The 16087-nt window shown below is 40.3% G+C and overlaps 2 protein-coding genes and 1 non-coding gene across 3 annotated transcripts in view; 2 read left to right on the forward strand and 1 right to left on the reverse strand.

Annotated features, from left to right (window-relative positions):
• The window catches only part of REEP5 (receptor accessory protein 5), an 806416-nt gene that overhangs the window by 178468 nt on the left and 611861 nt on the right, over nt 1–16087 (forward strand). The window lies entirely within an intron of this gene.
• On the reverse strand, nt 10272–10396 carry LOC126957793 (U4atac minor spliceosomal RNA). Its single transcript, XR_007726958.1, has one exon. It is a non-coding gene; the product is annotated as a U4atac minor spliceosomal RNA (small nuclear RNA).
• Nucleotides 15540–16087, forward strand: part of MCC (MCC regulator of WNT signaling pathway) — a 475168-nt gene continuing 474620 nt past the window's right edge. Inside the window, exon 1 of the mRNA XM_050793047.1 lies at nt 15540–15694. Coding sequence (XP_050649004.1) covers nt 15540–15694 — 155 coding nt within the window. The remainder of the gene's footprint in view (nt 15695–16087) is intronic.

Below are 16087 nucleotides of genomic sequence, written 5' to 3' on the forward strand. Positions count from 1 at the left end.
CCAGGCTTTGGTATCAGGATGATGTTGGCCTCATAATATGAGTCAGGGAGGATTCGCTCTTTTTCTATTGATTGGAATAATTTCAGAAGGAATAGTACCAGCTCCTCCTTTTACCTCTGGTAGAATTCAGCTATGAATCCATCTGGTCCTGGACTTTTTTTGGTTGGTAGGCCATTAAATATTGCCTCAATTTCAGAGCCTGTTATTGATCTATTCAGGGATTCAACTTCTTCCTGGTTTAGTCTTGGGAGAGTGTATGTGTCCAGGAATTTATCCATTTCTTCTAGGTTTTCTAGTTTATTTTTGTAGAGGTGTTTATAGTATTCTTTGATGGTAGTTTGTATTTCTGTGGGGTCGGTGGTGATATCCCCTTTATCATTTTTTATTGCGTCTATTTGATTCTTCTCTCTTTTCTTCTTTATTAGTCTTGCTAGTGGTCTATCAATTTTGTTGATCTTTTCCAAAAACCAGCTCCTGGATTCATTGATTTTTTGGAGGGTTTTTTGTGTCTCTATCTCCTTCAGTTCTGCTCTGATCTTAGTTATTTCTTGCCTTCTGCTAACTTTTGAATGTATTTGCTCATTCTTCTCTAGTTCTTTTAATTGTGATGTTAGGATGTCAACTTTAGATCTTTCTTGCTTTCTCTTGTGGGCATTTAGTGCTATAAATTTCCCTCTATACACTGGTAGAGTGTAAATGTAAATTTCACTTATGAAACTTGTTTTGGCTGCATATGAAATTCTGGGTTGAAAATTCTTTTCTTTAAGAATGTTGAATATTGGCCCCCACTCTCTTCTGGCTTGGAGAGTTTCTGCTGAGAGATCCGCTGTTAGTCTGATGGGCTTCCCTTTGTGGGCCTTTCTCTCTGGCTGCCCCATACTGGCAAACCGAATCCAGCAGCAAATCAAAAACTTATCCATATGATCAAGTGGGCTTCATTCCTGGGATGCAAGGCTTGTTCAGCATACACAAATCAATAAACGTAATTCAGCATATAAACAGAACCAAAGGCAAAAACCACAATAGATGCAGAAAAGGCCTTTGACAAAATTCAACAGCCCTTCATGCTACAAAACTCTCAATAAATTCGGTATTGATGGAACATATCTCAAAATAATAAGAGCTATTTATGACAAACCCACAGCCAATATCACAATGAATGGGCAAAAACTGGAAGCATTCCCTTTGAAAACTGACACAAGACAGGGATGGCCTCTCTCACCACTCCTATTCAACATAGGGTTGGAAGTTCTGGCTAGGGCAATCAGGCAAGAGAAAGAAATAAAGGGTATTCAATTAGGAAAAGAGGAAGTCAAATTGTCCCTGTTTGCAGATGACATGATTGTATATTTAGAAAACTCCATCTTCTCAGCCCAAAATCTCCTTAAACTGATGAGCAACTTCAGCAAAGTCTCAGGATACAAAATCAATGTGCAAAAGTCACTAGCATTCTTATACACCAATAACAGACAAACAGAGAGCCAAATCATGAGTGAACTCCCATTACAATAGCTTCAAAGAGAATAAAATACCTAGGAATCCAACTTACAAGGGATGTGAAGGACCTCTTCAAGGAGAACTAGAAACCACTGCTCAATGAAATAAAAGAGGACACAAAGAAATGGAAGAACATTCCATGCTCATGGATAGGAAGGATCAATATCATGAAAATGGCCATACTGCCCAAGGTAATGCATAGATTCAATGGCATCCCCATTAAGCTACCAATGACTTTCTTCACAGAACTGGAAAAAACTACTTTAAAGTTCATATGGAACCAAAAAGGAGCCCACATTGCCAAGACAGTCATAAGCCAAAAGAACAAAGCTGGAGGCATCACACTACCTGACTTCAAACTATACTACAAGGCTACAATAACCAAAACAGCATGGTACTGGTACCAAAACAGAGATATAGACCAATGGAACAGAACAGAGCCCTCAGAAATAACACCACATGTCTACAGCCATCTGATCTTTGACAAACCTGAGAAAAACAAGAAATGGGGAAAGGATTCCCTATTTAATAAATGGTGCTGTGAAAACTGGCTAGCAATAGATAGAAAGCTGAAACTGGATCCTTTCTTTACTCCTTATACGAAAATTAATTCAAGATGGATTAGAGTCTTAAATGTTAGACCAAACACCATAAAAACCCTAGAAGAAAACCTAGGTAATACCATTCAGGTGATAGGCATGGGTAAGGACTTCATGTCTAAAACACCAAAAGCAACGACAACAAAAGCCAAAATTGACAAATGGGATCTAATTAAACTAAAGAGCTTCTGCACAGCAAAAGAAACTACCATCAGAGTGAACAGGCAACCTACAGAATGGGAGAAAATTTCTGCAATCTACTCATCTGACAAAGGGCTAATATTCAGAACCTACAAAGAACTCAATCAAATTTACAAGAAAAAAACAAACAACCCCATCAAAAAGGGGCAAACGATATGAACAGATACTTCTCAAAAGAAGACATTCATACAGCCAACAGACACATGAAAAAATGCTCATCATCACTGGCCATCAGAGAAATGCAAATCAAAACCACAATGAGATACCATCTCACACCAGTTAGAATGGCAATCATTTAAAAATCAGGAAATAACAGGTGCTGGAGAGGATGTGGAGAAATAGGAACACTTTTACACTGTTGGTGGGACTGTAAACTAGTTCCACACTAGTGGCAAACAGTGTGGCGACTCCTCAAGGATCTAGAACTAGAAATATCATTTGACCCAGCCATCCCATTCCTGGGGATTTACCCAAAGGATTATAAGTCATGCTGCTATAAAGACACATGCACACATATGTTTATTGCAGCACTATTCATAATAGCAAAGACTTGGAATCAACCCAAATGTCCATCAGTGACAGACTGGATTAAGAAAATGTGGCACATATACACCATGGAATACTATGCGGCCATAAAAAAGGATGAGTTCGTGTCCTTTGTAGGGACGTGGATGCAGCTGGAAACCATCATTCTCAGCAAACTATCGCAAGAACAGAAAACCAAATACCGCATGTTCTCACTCATAGGTGGGAATTGAACAACGAGAACACTTGGACACAGGAAGGGGAACATCACACACTGGGGCCTGTTGGGGGTGGGGGGAGAGGGAAGAGATTGCATTAGGAGATATACCTAATGTAAATGACGAGTTAATGGGTGTAGCACACCAACATGGCACATGTATACGTATGTAACAAACCTGCATGTTGTGCACATGTACCCTAGAACTTAAAGTATCACTAACAAGAAAAAAAAACAGACATTCTGGAGTTGAAGAAAGCAATTGATATACTGAAGACTACATCAGAGTCTCTTACTAGCAAAATTGATCAAGTAGAAGAAAAAATTAGCGACCTTGAAGGCAGAACTATTTGAAAATACACAGTCCAAGGAGACAAAATAAAAAAAGAATAAGAAATGATGGAGTACATCTACAGAATATGGAAAATAGCCTCAAAAGGGAAAATCTAAAAGTTATTGGCCTTAAAGAGAAGGTATAGAAAGAGATATTCGGGTAGCGAGTTTATTCAAAGGGACAATAACAGAATTTCCCACACCTAGAGAAAGATATTAACTTTCAAGTACAAGAATATTATAGGGCCGGGCGCGGTGGCTCGAGCCTGTAATCCCAGCACTTTGGGAGGCCGAGGCGGGCGGATCACAAGGTCAGGAGATCGAGACCACAGTGAAACCCCGTCTCTACTAAAAATACAAAAAATTAGCCGGGCGCGGTGGCGGGCGCCTGTAGTCCCAGCTACTCAGGAGGCTGAGGCAGGAGAATGGCGGGAACCCGGGAGGCGGAGCTTGCAGTGAGCCGAGATCGCGCCACTGCACTCCAGCCTGGGCAACAGCGTGAGACTCCGTCTCAAAAAAAAAAAAAAAAAAAAAAAAAAAAGAATATTATAGAACATTTGCCAATTTAACCCAAAGAATACTACCCAAAGGCATTTAATAATTAAACTCCCAAAGGTTAAGGATAAAGAAAGGATCCTAAAAGCAGCAAGAGAAGAGAAACAAATAACATACAATGGAGTCCAATATGTCTGGCAGCAGGCTTCTCAGCAGACACCTTACAGGCCAGGAGAGAGTGACATGACTGCTGAAGGACAAAAATTGTTGTCCTACAATACTATATCCAGTAAAACATGAAGGAGAAATAAAGACTTTCTGAAACAAACAGAAGCTGAGGGATTTCATTAAAACACAGAACATGTCCGATAAGAAATGGTAAAGGGAGTTCTTCGGTCTGAAAGAAAAGGATATTAACAATGAGAAATCATCTGAAGTATTACAAAACTAACTGGTAATAGTAAAACATAGAATATTATAACACTGTAATTGTAGTGTATAAAGTACTCATGTTTTGAGTAGAAAGACTAAAAGATGAACCTATCAGAAATAATAACTATGACTTTTTAAGGCATAGACAGTATAATAAGATATAAGTAGAAACAGCAAAAAAGTTAAAAAGTGGGGGATTAAAGTATAGAGTTTTTATTAGTTTTCGCTTTGATGCTTTGTAAGTTTATTTATGCAGTCATATGATTGGAAATCAAACAATATGCTTTTGAATGATCAGTGGGTCAGTGAATAATTTAAAAAGCACATTTTTAAAATTTCTTGAAACAATGTAAATGGAAACACAGCATACCAAAACCTGTGGGATACAGGGAAAGCGGTACTAAGAGGAAAATATATAGCAATAAGCACCTACATCAAAAAACTAGAAAAACTTCAAATAAACAACCTAACAATATATCTTAAAGAGCTAGAAAGGCAAGAGTAAACCAAACTCTAACTTAGTAGAAGAAAATAAATCATAAAGATCAGAGCAGAAATACATGAAACTGAAACCAAAAAAATACAAAAGATCAACAAACAAAAAGTTGGTTTTTTGAAAAGATAAACAACATCAACAAACCTTTAGCCAGACTAAGAAAAAGATAGAAGACTCAAATAAATAAAATCAGATATGAAAAAGGAGAGATTATTACCAACACTGCAGAAATTCAAAGGCTCATTAGAGGCTACCATGAGCAACTATATGTCAATAAATTGGAAAATGTAGGAGAAATGGATAAATTCCTAGATACATGCCACCTGCTAAGATTCAACCACGAAGAAACTGCAAACCTAAGCAAACCAATAACCGATAGGTAATAATATTTAAGCCATAATAAAAAGTCTGTCATTAAAGAAAAGCCCAGGACCCAATGGGTTCAGAGCAGAATTTTACCAAACATTTAAAGAACTAATATCAATCCTACACAAACTATTCTGAAAAAAAAGAGGGAATACTTCCAAACTCATTCTACAAAGCCAGTATTACTCTAATACCAAAACCAGACAAAGACATCAAAAAAAGGAAAACTACAGGCCAATATCCCTGATAAACATTGATGCAAAAATCCTGAACAAAATACTAGCATATTAAAATCAGCAACACTTTAAAAAGTTCATTCATCATGACCAAGCAGGATTTATCCCAAGATGCAAGGATGGTTGAACATATGCAAGTCAATCAATGTAGTATATCATATCAACAGTATGAAGGACAAAAACCATCTGATCATTTCAACTGATGATGAAAAAGTATTTGATAAAATTCAAAATCCTTTTATGATTTAAAAAACCTTGAAAAACAGAATAGAAGGAACACACTTCAACATAATAAAAGTCATATACAACAGACCCACAGCTAATATCACACTGAATGGAGAAAACTGAAAGCCCTTCCTGTAAGATCTGGAACAAAACAAGTATGCCCACTGTCACCACTGTTATTCAACACAGTCCTGGAAGTCCTAGCTAGAGGAATCAGACAAGAGAAATAAATGGCATCCAAAGTGTAAAGGAAGAAGTCTCATTATCCTTGTTTGCAGATAATATGAACTTGTATTTGGAAGAGCCTAAATACTCCACAAAAAAAACTATTAGAACTGATTAAAAAAAAAATTCAGGAAAGTTGCAGGATACAAAATCAACATACAAAAATCAATAGCATTTCTATATGCCAACAATGAACAATCTGAAAAATAAAGTTTAGAAGTAATCCTATATACAATAACTACAAATAAAATACCTAGAAATAAATGTAACCAAAGAAATGAAGAATCTCTACAATGAAAACTATAAAACATTGAAACAAGAAATTGAAGAGGGCACCAAAAATGAAAAGATATTTCATGTTCATGGACTGGAAGAATAAATATTGTTAAAATGTCCATACTACTCAAAGCAATCTACAGATTCAATGCAATCCCTATTACAATACCAATGACATTCTTCACAGAAATAGAAAAAAAATCCTAAAATTTATATGAAACTATACAAGATCCAGAAGAGCCAAAACTATCCTGGGCAAAAAGAGCAAAACTGGATGAATTACATTACTTGACTTCAAAGTATATTGCAGAGTTGTAGTAACCAAATAGCATGGTACTGACATAAAAAGAGACATGTAGATCAATGAAACAGAATTGAGAAGTGAGAAATAAATCCATACATCTACAGTGAACTGAGTTTCAACAAAGATGCCAAGAATATACTTTGGGGAAAAGACAGTCTCTTCAATAAATTGTGCTGGGAAAACTGGATATCCATATGTGGAAGAATGAAACTAGACCCTTGTATTTTACCATATACAAAAATCAAATCAAAATGGCTTAAAGACTTAAATCTAAGACTTCCAACTATGAAACTCCTAAAAAGAAATGTTGGGAAACTCTCCAAGACATTGATCTGGGCAAAGATTTATTGAGTAATACCCCACAAGCACAGGCAACCAAAGCAAAAATGGACAAATGGGATCACATCAAGTTAAAAGACTTCTGCATGGCAAAGGAAACAATCAACAAAGTGCAAAGACAATCCACAGAATGGGAGAAAATATGCAAACTAGCCATCTGACAAGAGATAAATAACCAGAATATATAAGGAGCTCAAACAACTCTACAGGAAAAAAAATCTAATAATCCTATTTAAAAATAGGCAAAGGTCTGAATAGATACCTTGCAAAAGAAGACATACAAATGGAAAACAGGTATATTAAAAGGTGCTTAACATCACTGATCATCAGAGAAATGCAAATGAAAACTACAATAAGATATCATCTCACCACAGTTAAATGACTTCTATTCAAAAGACAGGAAATAGCGAATGCTGGTGAGAATATAGAGAAAAGGGAACTGTCATACACTTTGGGTGGGAATGTAAATTAATAAAACTACAATGGAGAACAGTTTGGAAGTTCCCAAAAACAATAAAAATAGAACTACCATATGTTCCAGCAATCCCAGTGCTGGGTACATAGCCAAAAGAAAGGAAATCAGTGTATCAAAGAGATACCTGCACTCCCATGCTTACTGTGGCAGTAGTCACATAGCCAAGATTTGGAAGCAATCTAAGTGTCCATCAATAGATAAATGGATAAAGAAAATGAGGTCTGTATACACAATAGAGTGCTATTTAGCCCTAAAATAGAATGAGATCCTGTCATATGCAATAATATGGATGGAACATGAATTAACAACATTATGTTTAGTGAAATAAGCCAGATACAGAAAGACAAACTTCATGTGTTCTCACATATTTTTGAGAGCTAAATATCAAAACAATTTAACTCATGGAGATAGAGAGTAGAATGATGGTTACCAGAGGGTGGGAAGGATAGTTGGGGGTAGGGTAAGTGGGAATAATTAATGGGTACAAAAATATAGTTAGATAAAATGAATATGATCTAGTATGTGATAGCATAACAGGGTGGCTACAATCAATGATAATTTATTGTGTATTTAAAAGTAACTATAAGAGCATAATTGGATCATTTGTAGCACAAAGAAAGGATAAATGTTTGAGGTTATGGATATCCCATTTACCCTGATGTGGTTATTATGTATTGTATGCCTGTATCAAAATGTGTCATGCACTTCATAAATAAGTAAATAAATCTGTCTATATCTACTATTTTCCCACAAATAAAAAATTAAAAAGTAAAATAAACAAATTAATTTAAAAAAATGGACTTGTTGCGCAGCGCTAGGAGTGCTGTCAGAAGATAACCTGCAGCTGTCAATCTATCAGATTTTGTCTCAGCTGCAGAGTTGCCTCACCCACAATCACAACCTTCCTGGGTTGTGGATCCAGTAGGATGGGGTCCTATATTCAATGAGTGATTGAGGTAGAGGTATATGAGCCGAGCCGTTTCATTTCAGTAAAGGACAATCTGATATTGTTGGGCAGCATAATACCTTCTCCCAAATATAACCACATTCTAATCCCTGGAACCTGTGAATATGTTATGTGGCAATGGAGAATTAAGGCTATCGATAGAATTATGGTTGCTAATCAGCTGAATTTAAGACAAGGAAGTTATCCTGGATTACCTAGGAGGGCCCAGTATAATCAAGAGGGAGGTAGAAAAGGGCGTCAAGTCAGAGAGAGATTTAAAAATGCTATTCAGCTGGCTTTGACGATGGATGAAGGAACCATGAGTCAAGGAAGGCAAACAGCCTCCAGCAGCTGTGGCAGGTGATTCTCTGCCACAGCCTCCAGAAAAAACATGGTCTTGCCAACACCTTCAGCTTAACTCAGACTCAGTTTTGATTTATGCCCTCCAGAACTGTACAATAATAAATGTGTTTCATGTTAAGATAATAAATTTGTGTTGTGGTCATTTGTTACAGCAGCAATGGGGAAGTAAAGGCCACTTTGGAGGTAAGACAAGGCTGCTCTCAGCCCTGCATCACAGCATGGCTTCTCCCTTATCTCCATCCCATCTTGCTTCCTTCACCTCTCTTGTCCCCAGCTTGGGGCACTCCTTAGTAAGCATCCTGTATGTGAACCCCATATTGGAGTCTGCTTCCCGGAGAACCCAAATTGTGACAGATAATAAAACCTCATGAAGTCCTCTTATAACTATAAATATATAAAGTTTATAATTGTTTATTAAAAGGAGTTAGAAACTTCATCAAAAAATGTAATGCCTATATGACTACGAACGTGAATAGCACTGGATCTGATATTAAGACAACATGAAGTAAATGTTAAAAACACGGCTTTGACTGGTAGATACAAGTTCAATTCTAGCATCTGTACTTGTGTTTCCCGAAGTTCATGTGTTGGAAACTTAATCCCCAATTCAACCATGTTGAGAGGGGACTTTTAAGAGGTGTTTGGTCGTGAGGGCAGATCCCTTATGCATGGATTAATGTCATAATTGCTGCAATGAGTTCCTGACAAAAGGATTAATTTGACCTTCTTACCCTCTCTTGCTCTCACCTTCTGCACCATGGGACGACACAGCAAAAAGGCCTTGAAAGATGCTGGCACCTTGGTATTGGACTTCACAGCCTCCAGAATGGTGAGAAACAAATTTATTTTCTTTATAAATTACCCAGTATGTGATATTCTGTTACAGAAACACAAAGTAGACTAAGACAGGGACATTACTTAACTTTGGCATTTAGTAACTCTCACTCACCGACATCCACCCATAAATAGAGATAATAAATACCTATCCCCACCAGAAAGCATTAAGTAAGGTGTAATTTTAAACACTATGACTGATTTGTGATAAGAACCCAATAAAACTTAGTTAAGCTCTCTTAACTCTACCTCACTATTTTCTCTCAGGAATTTGCAACTTCTTTTAATAATAATTGATACTATTGAATTGGGAGGCAAATCACCATTTTATGGTTCACTTCTCTCACAATGTGTGCTTCAATTGAGACAGCTCTGGAAGGTAACTGTGTCCTATAGTGGTGAAGAAAAGCTTCTTGAGGAATATTGGAATTTAGCAGGGATGGTAAAAACATCCTAGAGAAAATGATGAGCCAGTGGCACCATGGAGTCCTCACTCCAACTCTTGCATATAGCGTTTTTTGTTTGTTTTTTTGAGACGGAGTCTTGCTCTGTCTCTCGGGCTGGAGTGCGGTGGCACAATCTCGACTATCCTGGTTCAAATGATTCTCCTATTCTCCTGCCTCAGCCTCCCGAGTAGCTGGGACTACAGGCACTTGCCACCATGCCCAGCTAATTTTTGTATTTTTTTTGTAGAGACAGGATTTCACCAAGTTGGCCAGGCTGGTCTCGAACTCCTGACCTCAAGTGATTTGCCCGCCTCAGCCTCCCAAAGTGCTGGGATTACAGGCATGAGCCACCACACCTGGCTGCCTTTTTATTTTTATTTTTTTTAGCTTTTTTTTCACATGGAAAAGTGGAGTTTCATTTTTCCAAAAGTGGATTTTCATTTTTCCAAAAATTGCACCAAGATAAAAGCAAAGCTCTGGTTGATGCAGGTGTGTTGCGTAGGCGTTAGCAGTACTGCCCTCACTGTGCGCTCATTGGACATAGTGCAACCCATCAAAAGGATGGTTGCATGTAGTCTACTTTAGGTAAATCAAATTTGGTAGGACACGTATCAGATTATCAAGTTTTCAAAGCACTGCAGTTATTTATTTTAACTTGTAATTTTAGACATATGGGGTAGGATATCTTGTAATGTGTGCAGTGTTTTCTGAAATGTATCGCATAAATTGAAGAAAAAAACTGAATAAGGGCGAAGAGGTTGAGCTGTGTACTCATCTCAGATAAATACATGAAACCTTGAAGTTATGGCCAGTACTGTTAGATTTATGGCAGTGGGTATACATCCCTCACTCTTTGAGAGAGTGGCTCTCACTCAAAGCTCCTTCTTTATATTTATCATCTTTATATTCATATGGCATCTCTATTTTCAATGTCTTAGAAATTTCTCCCTCTCCTGTAACCCTTTAGGCTGAAATTTCACGTTTCCTATCAATTCAGAAACAAATTCTTTTCTGGGATGTGGAACCTATCTCTTCAGCCATTTCTGAGTTACCCAAGCATGAGAAAAATGTTGTTTAGGAAATTCGTCAAGATCCACTTTTTGTGTGTTTGAATTTAAACATCTAGAGCTGTTGTACCCATTCTGTAAGGAGAAAAAATATTCTTTGCTTTGAAATATAATTAGTTGAGCTTTACTTCCACATTCTGTATATATGGAATGTGGTTATAGAGCGATGTGTTGAAATTTTGCAAAATCCTTTGGGTTTCCAGACCCTCCATACATGTTGTACTTAGAAAAATGCTTTTTTTAAATTTCTTTTTTAGTCTTAAACTGGCATTTCTCTAGAAAAAATTGAGTGTAACAGCTCCTGTCTGGCTGTATTGTCAAACAACAGAAGTTTTATTCTATAAAAATTAGAAAAATTAGGACTAAAAAATTTATATATATATAAATTTAAATATATATAAACTCTTGGACTTTGGTTCTTGTTTTATTGTAGATAGGAATATTTGTGCTGCTGGTAGCAACTTTCAATAAAATATTATTGGGTAGTAGATAGTGTCTTAGGCAGTTTCCTGTGGCTTATAACAGAATACCTGAACCTAGGGTAATTTACAAAGAAATGAAATTTATTTATTGTAGTTCTAGAGGCTGGGAAGTTCAAAGTTGAGGGGCTACATTTGGTAAGCGCCTTCTTGCTGGTGGGAACTCTGCAGGCTGAAGATAGCACAAAGCATCACATGGCAAAGGGGCTGAGTATGCTGGCTCAGGACTCTCTTCCTCTTGTCATAAAGCCAATAGTTCCATTCCCATGATAACCCATTAATCCATGAATGATTTAATCTATTTATGAGGGAAGAGCCTTCACGAACTAACTACCTCTCAATCCTGCCACACTGGGGATTGTTTCAACATGAATTTCAAGTGAGTACAAACATTCGACCATAGCATTCTGTCCCTGGCCCTGCCAAACTTATGTTCTTCTCACATACAAATACATTTATTTCATTCTGATAGCCCCAAAGTCTTAACTTGTTTCAGCACCAACTAAGAAGTCCAAAGTCCAGAATTTCATCTTCCTGTGAAATCAAAGTAAATTATCCACTTTCAAGATACAATAGTGGTATAGCATAAAACAGACATTCCCATTCCAAAAGGAAGGAATAAACAAAAAGAAAAAAGCAGCATGCCCCAAGAAAGTCCAAAACCTAGCCGGGCAGACATTACATCTTAAAGCTGGAGAATAATCTTTTTTGACTCCATGTGCTGCTTCTTGGACACACTAGAGCAAGAGTTGGGCCCACAAGGCCTTAGACAGCCCCACCTCTAGGGCTTTGCTGGGTGCACCCCATACAGGTTGGAGCCCGGTGCCTGAGGCTTTCCCAAGCAGATGTTGCATGCTGTTGGTGACTTCACAGTTCTGGGATCCTGGTAGTGGCCCTGTTCCCACAGCTCCACTAGGCATTGCTCTGTTGGAAACTTTCTGCAGCAGTTCTGACCCTACAATTCTGCTTAACACTGCCCTAGCTGAAGCTCTCTGTAGTGCTCTGCCCTTGTTACAAGTCTTTGCCTGGACCCAGGCTTTCAGCAAAAATCCTTTGACATCTAGATGGAGGCCCCCAAACCTCCACAGCTCTTGCTTTCTGCAAATCTGAAGAATTATAATGGCACCATATGGATGCCCTTAAGGCTTATGGTTCTTATCTTCTTGAGTGGCAGGTCAATTCACACCTAAAGCTTCTTGAGCCACAGCTGGCATGTCCAAGAAGGACTGTACTAGAATTTGGGAAGCAAAGACCTGAGAGAGCGCGCTGGGCAGCAAGCCCATGAAAGGTGCCTCAGGTCTGTCTCCTGAAATCATTCTGTCCTCCTGCCTCTGGGTCTATGATGAGAGGAACAACTCAAAGTTCTCTGAAATGCCATCGAGGTCTTTCCTTCTCATGATGATACTTTTTTCCTTTACTAATCTCCACAGCAAAAGGTTGCTGGGCTACACCCTTGGTTTCCTCTCCCAAACACACCTTTTCACTCTTTACATGGCCAGGCTGAGAGTTTTCCAAATCTTTCCACTTTGCTTTTCTTATGATTATAAATTCCGCCTTTAAGGTTTTTTTCCCCCTCTCACAGCTTGATGTAAGTGGTTAAAAGTAGCCATGCAGCAGCCTGAATGCTTTACAGCTTAGATATTTCTTTGGCCAGATACCCCAGTTTCTCTCTCTCAAGTTCAGCCTTCCAGAAAGCCCTCAGGTGTAGAACAGTTCAGCTAAGTTCTTTGCCAATTTATAACAAGGATGGTCTTTACTCCACTTTCTAGTACCTTGTTCCTCAGTTCCATCTGAGACCTTGTTGGAGTGGCCTTTACTGTCCATAGTTCCATCAGCATTCTGATCATGACCATTTAACCAATTTCTAAGGAGTTCCAAACTTTCCCTGTTCTTCTTGTCTTCTAAGCCCTCACTAGAACCTAGGCTTTTTCTAGACTGCTGCTTCATTCTTGTAGCCTCTACTCATTATCCAGCTTTGAAGCTGCTTCTACATTTTCAGGTATTTGTTTTCGTTAACACCCCACTCTCAGTACTAATTTCTGGTCTTGTCAATTTTCTGTTGCTTAGAACAGACTACCTGAAACTAGGGTGATTTATAAGGAAATGAATTTATTTCTTACAGTTCTGGAGACTGAAAAGTCCAAGGTCAAGGGGCCACCTTGCTAGTGGGGACTCTGTGCAGAGTCCCAAAACAGTGCAGGACATGACATGGCAAGGGGGCTGAGCGTGCTAGCTCAGGTCTCTCTTTCTCTTCTTATAAAGTCACTAGTCCCACTCCCATGATAACCCATTAACTCATTAATCTACGATTTCAGTGCCCTGAAATACTGGGAACTTAGAGAATTATAAAGAAGTAAAGTAGGAATAGGTAGATGGGATGGAGAGGAGGAGAAAGAGAGCAGAGATTCCTTCCTTCTGACCTGGCAGACATTCCCAAGACATATGGACTTGTTCCAGTTATATATTACTGTATAAGAAATCACCTCAAAACTTAATGGCTTAAAACAACAATTTTTAATTATTATCTTCACAGTTCTGGGGGTTGGTTAGCCAGTTTTGCTCAGGGTCTCTAATGCACTTGCAGCATCTAGAGCTAGCATCATTTTTCACTCATGTCTGGCACCTAGTCTGGGAAGATTCAAAGATCCACGGGCTAGAACAGCTGTAGCTCTTTAGTCATCTCTTTTTTTCTTTACATGGTCTTTCTGCATGGTTTCTCCAGCTTCGGGGAAGCCAAACTTCTTTTCAGGCAGCTCAGGGCTTCAAAGTTAAGTGTCCCAAGGGAGAGAGCCAAGTGGAATCTGCATTGCCTTTTCTAACGTAGTCTCAGAAGTCAAGGCAGTCACAAGTCCAATCCAGGTTTAGGGAAAGCAACAGACTCCACCTCTTGATGAGGGATGCACCAAAGAATCTGTGGACATATTTTAAAACCACCAGAGAACTTCACAGGCCTCTCTGGCAGAAAATCTAGGACAGAATAATGAGTCATTCACGAAACCACAAATTGCTTCACTGTGGTTCCCCTTTGGCTATGGGGGAATAGTGCAGTTTTCAAAGGCTCCTGCTCTGGAGTTAGGCTGCCTGGGCTTGCCTCTGCCCTGACACTTAATAAACCTGGAACCTTGAGCAGTTCTTGGTACCTCGGTTTTCTTACCTGTAAATTGGGAACAATGAGAGCTAACATTTGTTGAGCACTCAGTGTCAGACATTGTCCTAACTGCATTGTGTCTGCTCTCCTTTTATACGCAAGGTAACCCTATGAGGTACTTATCTATTAATACTTCCTAAGTCGTAGGAGTGATAAAGAGGCATCTTCCAGGTCTGTAGTGTGGATCAAATGAGACCATCTATTATGTTCACTCTTGGCACTATTAAAGCTGTTGGGGGAAACTCTAGTGATGCCTGCCCAGTAGAGTGAGCCGTTTCCGGAAATGGACCCAACGTGCACAATGTCAGGGAAACTCTAGTGATGCCTGCCCAGTAGAGTGAGCCGTTTCCGGAAATGGACCCAACGTGCACAATGTCACATATGAGTGCAGACTGTTCCCAGTACAGAGTGGAAGCCAAGATCAGGGCTGTGAGGGCCAGGTTTCTTGACAGGTGTCAAGATTTCATAAAAAGTCCAGTCATTCCGTTTCTCATTGGGGGTTATGGGTACAGAACCCGGAACAATCCTGGAGGGTGGGATGACAAGCACCGTTTTGAGTTTGCAGAAACGGTGTGTTTATGTTTTTTCTGGAAAAGGAATCCACGACTCCAGGCGGTCGGAGTTCTGCCGGGAGAACACCCGCCCTCTGTCTGAAGCGTCCCCAAGTGTCCGGGGCCCGCGTCGTGGCCGGATGCACAATGCTGACACCCTTCCCGGGGGGCTCCAGTGTATTCTGCCTCCTCTCGTGTTCCCGTTGCCACCCTTGGCTCTCTGACTCCTCTAGCCACCTTCCCCTCCTCCCTCTTCCCTGAGGTGCCTACTCGTGCGATTCCAGAGCGCCCATCTTCCCAACCCGGGCAAAACCCGGAGAGGTGGAATCCCTCGCCCGGAGCGCCCCGGCGGCCACTGGGCATGCTCCGTTGTCAGGCAGGTTCGGGGCTGCAGGCAGCTTGCGCGCCCGGCGGATTTCTTCTGCGGCCGCGCGTTCTTCTCCTCCCAAGCAGGGAGCGGGCGCATGATGGCGGCCGCGGCGGCAGCGGCTGCGGGGAGCGCCAGCAGCGGCGGCGGCGGCGGTGGCAGCAGCAGCGACACGTCCAGTACCGGCGAGGAGGAGAGGATGCGGCGCCTCTTTCAGACATGCGACGGCGACGGGGACGGATACATCAGCAGGTACGCGGGGAGGTACGAGGAAAACGACTGGGGCGAGATCAGCCTGTCCGCGCGCCCTTGACCCCTGATCTGCCCCTTCGCCCCAACTTGCGGCAAGTTGCTCAGAAACTCTCGGGAAAAGTTGGCCGCGACTCCGAGAGCGCGTAGCCGGCTCGGCCACCAAGGCCAAGGGGCTGCTCTGTTCGCCTTGCGGGGGTGCCAGTTGGTCTAACTTTTCCCAGCGCTGTCTTTGTCTAGGCGTTAGGAGATATCTCCTTAGGATGCGCACTCTTCCCGGGGCTGGGAGTATTCTTCCCAGTGGGGAAAGGAGTTCTGGCCGCTTATCCCAAGTAGGAGGGGCTGCCCCACAGCCTCGGGGTCCTGGGCATCAAGATGCTGCGGCACAGGGCAGCG

The sequence above is a fragment of the Macaca thibetana genome, chromosome 6 (assembly GCF_024542745.1).
Source record: "Macaca thibetana thibetana isolate TM-01 chromosome 6, ASM2454274v1, whole genome shotgun sequence".
NCBI lineage: Eukaryota > Metazoa > Chordata > Mammalia > Primates > Cercopithecidae > Macaca > Macaca thibetana.